Source organism: Fukomys damarensis, unplaced genomic scaffold, assembly GCF_012274545.1.
Source record: "Fukomys damarensis isolate Sample0158 unplaced genomic scaffold, DMR_v1.0_HiC HiC_scaffold_24, whole genome shotgun sequence".
Classification (NCBI taxonomy): Eukaryota; Metazoa; Chordata; class Mammalia; order Rodentia; family Bathyergidae; genus Fukomys; species Fukomys damarensis.
Window position 1 is genome coordinate 66,519,470 of NW_022900936.1, and position 7,502 is coordinate 66,526,971.

The 7,502-nt window shown below is 52.2% G+C and overlaps 1 protein-coding gene across 1 annotated transcript in view; it reads right to left on the minus strand.

The window, feature by feature from the left end:
- The window catches only part of Sema5b (semaphorin 5B), a 60,157-nt gene that overhangs the window by 3,664 nt on the left and 48,991 nt on the right, over positions 1 to 7,502 (minus strand). The window contains exons 11-15 of the mRNA XM_033768065.1: positions 7,437 to 7,502; positions 1,898 to 2,015; positions 1,578 to 1,759; positions 218 to 361; positions 8 to 138 (exon numbers count right to left, since the gene is read on the minus strand). The exon at positions 7,437 to 7,502 is cut by the window's right edge and continues 39 nt beyond it. Coding sequence (XP_033623956.1) covers positions 8 to 138; positions 218 to 361; positions 1,578 to 1,759; positions 1,898 to 2,015; positions 7,437 to 7,502 — 641 coding nt within the window. The remainder of the gene's footprint in view (positions 1 to 7; positions 139 to 217; positions 362 to 1,577; positions 1,760 to 1,897; positions 2,016 to 7,436) is intronic.

The window sequence follows — 7,502 nt, forward strand, 5'->3', positions numbered from 1 at the left end:
CCCTGGCAGGAGTTGCCGTTCTCGCAGGCCCGACGCCGCGACTGCACGCCGCCCCCGCAGTTGCTGCTGCACTTGTTCCAGGAGCCCCAGGAGCCCCAGAAGATGGGCACCGGGCAAGGCGTGTTTTCGTTACAGAACCTGGGGAGGTGGGAGGGGTCGTCACCCTGGAGGACCGGCGTCCCCAGGTCACCCGGAGGATCCCGGCGGCCGTGCTCACCGCTCCTCCCGGCTCTTGCCCACGCAGATGCGGCCCCCATGGCGGGGCGCAGGGTTGCTGCAGCTTCGCTGGCGGACCTGGAAGCCGATCCCACAGGATGTGCTGCATTGTGCCCACGAGGACCATGGGGTCCATGCTCCGTTCCTGATGGGGTGGGAGGACAGAGACAGATGCCCCTCTGGCCCCCAGCTGCTTATCTCCGGTCTTCGCCTGGGTGGTGCATTTTGTATTGTGAAGGGACAAGGTCAGAAAATATCAGCTCCCAGTCGCGCCATCAGGCTGCCTCTTGCGTTCAGCCATTTGCTCCTTCCTGTCTCAGACAGGGACTGAGAATTTTCTCCCATATAGCAGCCTGTGCTTGCACTGAAGACAGATAGGACCTGACCCCTTCCTACATGTTAAGAGGATGCTCAAAGAAGAAGGTCCCAGTCACCCTTTCAATCTGCAACCTTCCTTTCATCCTTCTTGGCTGGCCAGGCCCACCAGGAGTGCTTTCCTGAGACACTGCTCACTTTTGTCCGCTGTGACTCCGACGATCAAATGTGGGCTCCACTTTGTTGATACCCTTATCTTTAAGGTAAGACTAGAGCCTGATGTGGCAGGGTACACCTGTAATCCCAGTACTTGGGAGGCTGAGGCAGGAGGGTTACCGTGAGTTTGAGACCAGTCTGGACTATATAGTGAATTCAAGGCCAGCCTAAACTACATAGTGAGACCCTGTCTCAAAAAGCCAAAGCTAAATAAAATTAAGGCTAATAATCATATTCCTACCTTTTGGGACTGTAGCAAGGGTTGTTAAATTAGTGAACACTTACAAAATAATTATTTTAAGAATATAAAAAATAGGTTATTTAACCATAACGGGTACCAAGCAGTAGCATTCATTTTACAGTCTTCGGCCTTCTCAACAACTCTCAGGTGGGTACTGTAACCCTCACTTAGAGATACTCAGAGTGGTTGGGCTGCTATCCAAGGTCTTGCTCAAACAGAGTGTGCAATCCAGAACTGCCACTGCTGCATGCCCCTTAAGTGTGGATAGCAAGGCTCACTGAAGCTTCCTTTGCCTGGGAGAGACTCCCATCCCTGTCCAGCCTTCCTCTTCGCATCAAAGAGACCCATTGAGGCAGAAATTTCTTGACCACTGGGGTGGAAAAACTCCCAGGGATCCTGTTTCCTGCCTCAGACATTAGCCACCGTGCAGTCCCCAGCACTGCCCTGGAGGTGGTTTCCGACCCCAAGTGCATACGGCTTCGTGGGGTTCCTCGGTGTACCTGGCTGCCTGATAGTGTTGTTCATATTTCCATTTCCCTGATTCTCCCCACCCCAGGGAAGACACCACTTAAGCCATGTCCTCACGTACCTGGAGCAATTGGCGATGTGGATGGCTGGCCCCTGGCAGTTGAGACCCCCACAGCGGGGTTGAGGGGAGTCGCAGGATCGGGCCCTGCACATGCAGGAGCCTGAGTTTTCTCCATCTAGATGCTCGCAAGGCTGCCAAGGTGACCATGGGCCAAAGCCCCCATCCAGCGTCATGTTTCGCACCTGCAGACCCACAGGGGGTTGAGGGGGCTTGTGAGGCAGGGGCAGAGAAGCACGAGATCCCAGGGGACTCGGGGAATGGTGACTACCGAAGGCGACTCAGCCTGGTTGAGGGGATGGGGTCTGAGATGGGGTTCTCACAGGACAGGCTGTGATGTTCTGTGTCCAGAGGCTCATGTTGGCGCTGTCCTCGAGAGTGCTGCACCGCTGCTGTTTCCCGTCCCAGCCACAGTACGGGTCCCGTGCCCCCAGGCAAGCCCTGCCGGAAGGAGATGCTGAGACCTGAGCCCTCTGTATCATCTCCAAAGTACACCCAGATACCCTGTTCTGTGTCCTTTTTCCATCCACTCTCTGTCCGTGATGACAGCTGAGTTCCCTGCGCCCATACCGTGGGTCCTGCATCATTCTAAGCACTTTGGAAGTGTGAATGAATGCAGTGTCCCCTGAGGGACAGGAAACCCAGACAGCTGACCAAGGACTCGAAAACTGCAGAGACTGCACTAAACCAAGGGACTTGTCTCAGCTGGGGGTATGGCTCAGTAGTAGGGCACTGGCCTAGCATGCTCAAGGCATGGGGTACCAGAACCAAATTAATCTCGGGCGGGGGATGTAGCTCAGCAGCACTGCACCTGCCTGGTAAGTGCAAGGTCCTGAGTTCTTTCCCTGGGCTGTTCTAAAGAAATCCTCATTGAGAATCTGAGAGCCACTGGGATATAACACAACCTTTTCACTGCACAAAGGATGGGAGAGAAGAGGTTTTGCCCAAGATCGCATAGATGGTACATAGTGGAGCTGGCCCCCCTATGGTTCCAAACTATGCTTTTCCCCTTGTGCTCCTTCCTCTTAGCTTGAGATTATGTCTAACTTCACACTTTGGGTAAAATGTGGGCCCCATCCTGAAGACACAGTCCAGGGTCTCCTGGAGTTCCCCACATTTGTGCTGTTTGGTGGCAAAAAGCAGAGTCCAGGGCATAATGAGAAAGAGCTGAGCTACTGGGAAAGTCTCGTTTGCAGCTTCTCCTTTCCCAGCCTTGGGCTGGTCTGTCTGCAGTGGTCAGGACAGGTAACAGCTCCCACATCAGTGCATGCCCCAGATGTCCCCATTTCTCATATTCTAGGGTTCATTTATTCCTTTTCTTCTGATTTATTATGTAATTTAACCTTAATTTCTTTAACAAGAAGATTGAACACAAGATTAAAATCTGTGTGTATAGGACCTCAAGGGAGAGAAAAGTCTCTGGGGATCACAAAGTCAGGATTTGCTGTCCATTGCTAAGATCAGATCCTGAAGCCAGAGAGAGAGAGTCCCTTAGGCCCCCAGCCCTGGACCACATTTGCTGGAAAGGGTCTAGGGAACACTGGGCCAGACTCAGAAATCAAGGTTAGAAAACTGGAAGAGCCTTTGAGAAAGAAGGCACTGGACTGCAAAGAACATAAGAGGACAAGTGGGAGATTCCACACCATTATGTGAGTTTGTGAGGATTTTTCCATGGCCAAAGGGGCTAAGGATACTAAGACCCAGGGAGAGGAAGCTTTGGGTGTGTTCAGGATTGGGTTTTTCTGCTGTCTGGAAGCTTCAGGAGCAACCACTCATCAGGTGAGCTCTTTATTTTCACTAGCTCCAGAAGGCAAAAGAGGTGGTATGAAAGACTCTAGGAGGAGGAGGGTGAAGCTTGCCTTTGTCATTGAAAGAGGCTGAAGAAGAGTGCTGTCCCCTTGCTCCTGGCTGACCTTGGATAAGTGAGGCAGTGCTGGGGCCTCAGTGGGGGAGGCCATCCCTGGATCCCCAGTGTGCACTGTGGCCCACCTGGTAATCCAGATCACTCACCTACTGCTCCAAACCTGTTTTCACTTTGCTTGCTCAAGAACAGCCTGGGTACATGTTACGATATAAAGGTGCCTGTATTTTCCTCTGGGTGATTTGATGTGGGGGAGTTTCACTGGTAGAATCTGTCAAACTGGACACAGTGGGATTCAGGCAACCCTTGTGCACGAGGAGTGCCAACAACCTTGTACCAATGTGAACTCAGGAAAGCCCATGACTAAGTTTATTCCTCTTGGTCCCCAGGAGCGGGTAGCAAATGTGAGAGGCAGCTAAGGTGGAACTTTATAAGCAACATAAATTAACAGGGAAAAAACATACTAGCCAATGGCGTGTGATGTGTAATATAAGATCTGTCAAAAGCGAATGTCTTCCAGTGGAGAAAATAGTTAAGGGCAGAAAATCTGAATTGGCTTATGTAAGACAAAAGCAGAAGTTCCGGGAGGAATCCAGGGTGTCTCGCGCTACTTTTTCCTTTAGGTCCCTTCTGAGTCCTACAGCCGTAATTCCCAGGCTTGACAGCAAATGGGAAGAGGCTCCTGGGCATCTTTTGAAAACGCTTACGCAAACAGAACAAAGAGCCTGCCTGTATCTGGGCCTTCTCGATGGGAAGAGGCCCAGGCAGTTGAATCTTAAACACTCCCCAGGTGATTCCAAAGAATAGCCATGGTTGAGAACTGCTGTTCCAGGCTACATTTGCCAGGGCCCTGAGCCAACAGATGCAGTGTCCTGTTTCTCTAATCCCTGACAGAATAGGGAAGGAAGGAAGAAAACTGCAGAGTAGATGCAGGCCCAGCTGCCCCTCCCCAGGCCCTCTTGGCTTCTCCTGTCTCTGTTAAGTCATGGGGGAGAAAGAGGCAATCAGAATCTCCACAGCCAGCCCGTTCTGCCCATGCCCATGCCTGGACCCAGCAGAGCAAGGGGACCTCTGAGACTTTCCAGAGCCTTCTCCTTGTGAATAACGAAAGAATTTCCCTCCCCTTGGCTCGGGTGGGTCTGCACTCACTGCTTTTGGCCAAAGCTCACACAACAGGGAATGTGTTTAAGAAAAGGAAAGCCCCAAGCAGCGTTAAAGTGTGTCTCTGGCTGTAAGGGGAAGTAATTTAGAGTTCTTTTAGTAAAAGAAGCCATCAGGCCAACAGTCCCAATAGAGCGCGTCCTTTTTTACTGCGCTGTCTCAAGCAGCCATGACAAAAGGGAGCAGGTTCATTCCATGGGCTTGCAGGCAGGACGGAGATGGATGACACTCCGAAGCAAGCAGATTGTAGCTCTGCGGGGCCATGCAGTCACAATGGGAGCTGTCCAGGGTAGGTGGCATGTCCCAGGGGCTTGTGAGCAAGTGGTCATTACTTAAGATGGCAGGGCATGGGGACTAGTTGAAAGGAGATCCCTCAGTGGATGGTCCTTTCCAGGACTCCTGGGGCACTGAGGGTGAACTGTGGCAAAGGTGTCCCCAAGGGCAGAGTGACAGGGCTGCCAGGGGAAAGGGTTGCTTCATTCATAAAAAAAAATCCACTTTGTCAGACTAGTCAGTGGATCAATCTCTCTGATTGTCCTCATGGGAGCCCCAGTCCAGATTCTTGGCCATGCCCTGTGGGGCTATTATTTGTCCTAGGGAAGGCCAAGTAGAGATAAGGCCGCAATTCTGGGCTGAGGAAGGGACGCCTGTCTTCTGCCAGCTTTGGGAGGAACAAGGAAATAAGCATGAAATTCCTGTCTTAGGACACAGTAAAACTCTATGACATGCATCCCCAAGAGAGTGCAAATTCTGAGTACTGTGAATAGCCATGGGCTCCCAGATACCCAGACTGCACAGCTTGGTGGCTGCACGTACTTGCAATAAGGTGATTCTGCATTTTATAGTTTTCAATCCACCTGTAGCCTTCTGGCAGGGTTCTCACTGCCCACGTCAAAAGCTTCTATCCAACTCAGGAAACCAGATAGGGTGAAAGGTATCAGACACCAAACTGTCCTCCTGTGACCTTGCTTCAGGAAGGCATGAATTGGGTCTGTATACAACTTCCCCACCCATGCTGAGGAACCCAGCGAGCAGGGAGATGTCCCAACACCATCCCTTGTTCTCTTCCACTGCAGACCCCAGGACTTCAATTTTAAGTTACAGCCATACCAGATCACCCTGGACATCTACCTGCCTCATGACAGTGCTGCTTGCCACTGTCTGATCACTCCTTGTAAAACACTTTTCCCAGTAGCCTGATACCCCACCACTCCAAGACCACTTCAGTGCCTGAAGCCACAGGGTTCAGGTCAGAATCCAAATTTGCCATTCTTACCCTGCCTCTCTAGCACCAACCTCCTGTCGGGCTAAATAATCAGTCAACAGAAGGATCAGTCCTATGCCACTTTGTGCCCTGGGTTGGGCGAGGGGCTCCTTGGTGGAATATAAAAAAATCCTGGAGCACCAGCTTTGCCTCTACAGATTTACAAGCTCTTGGAGAACAACACATATGAAAAGTTTATTAACAGAACACAGGAGAGGATGGAACTGTGTCTGAAGGTAGCCTGAGATTCCCTGGCAATCAGTGCTGTTTTCAGTATTACAGATTCTGAGACTGACTCCAGAGAGCTCAGGAGACCTGGGGGCTCCTAAATGCAATTGGGGAGATACAAAACAAAGATACAACTTAGGATTCGCTGGACTAGGCACTTTTCGAATACTACTCCAAATCCTGACAACTCTGCCTAAATCAAATCTCATTTGCTTCATCTAATTTCCTCCCATTTACCAAAGCTCAGACAGGTTAACTTGCTCAAGATAATGCAGTTTGTGGATGACGGACAGAGATGGGTCACCAGGTGGTAAATCCTTCCTGCTGTACCCCTCTGTCTGTCCCCACATAGCAGCCACCAGCTGGAGTTTCTCTCTCTGATAAGGTATCTTAATCTCCCAGGAAGTAAGTGTTGAGGTCTATCACTGTGCCTCTTCTCACACTAGCAGCCCTGCCAAGGCAGCCGCAAACGTGGCAGGGCTCTGTAAATGTGTACTGTCTTGCTGACAGAGCTATGGGGCCGGGTGAGGGGAGCCAAGCCCAACTACCTGCGCACTGCCTCCTTGAGCAGCACACCTGACCACACAGCCTCCTCCCCACCCTGCAGGCCTCTGCTCAGCTCCCAGCGCACCCACTGGGGCTGGAGAACAGCCCTTGGCAGCATGGATACAATGTGTCTCCCAAATTTCAAGGACACAGGAGGGCGCTCATTGCAAAGGCCCCAGAAGTCCACGTGGCGATAGCAACGCCAGTTTCAGACGATCTCCAAAACGAGGGGGTGCAGCCTGGACATCTTCTAGTGCTACAAGTCTGGGATCCATTTCCATTTGGCTTGAGTTTTCCCCCCTTAAACGCTAGTGGCACTGTTTGAGACTGTCTGTGAGTACAGCATGGAGACCAGATCTCCGAAGAGTGGGAGCCAGTGAGACTCCCAGGAGGCTCCTCAGCTCCCCCCAGCAGCCAGCTGTCGCTACCTCTTCTAAGGAAGGAAGGGCGTGAAGGCTGGGGCCGCCTCAGCATCATCTCTCATCTGCCTCCACGCCTTGGCAGCAAGCACTGCAGTTTCGAAGACGGAACGACCTCACTCTGAACTGAAGAGTCTGGGATTGAGAGTAAACCAAGCGAGCCAGAGACGGCTGGCAGCCCTGACCCAGCGGCTACCAACAGGGATAACAACAGCCACCAGATTAGCTCGGCATGTGACTTCCCAGCCCGTGTAAGTGCTTTATGGCATTAACCCTCACAAACCCCCTCAAGGTATTTCCCCGGAGGCAGTTCGGTCTCACAGGGTTGCAGTGACTTGTCCAGGGGCACACGCGGGAACCTGCGCGGGGGGCGGACCGCTTACCCCTGGCTGCGGTAGGCGGCGCACCTCTCCAGCGGGACGCGCAGCACGCCGTCGCTCAGCCCCACG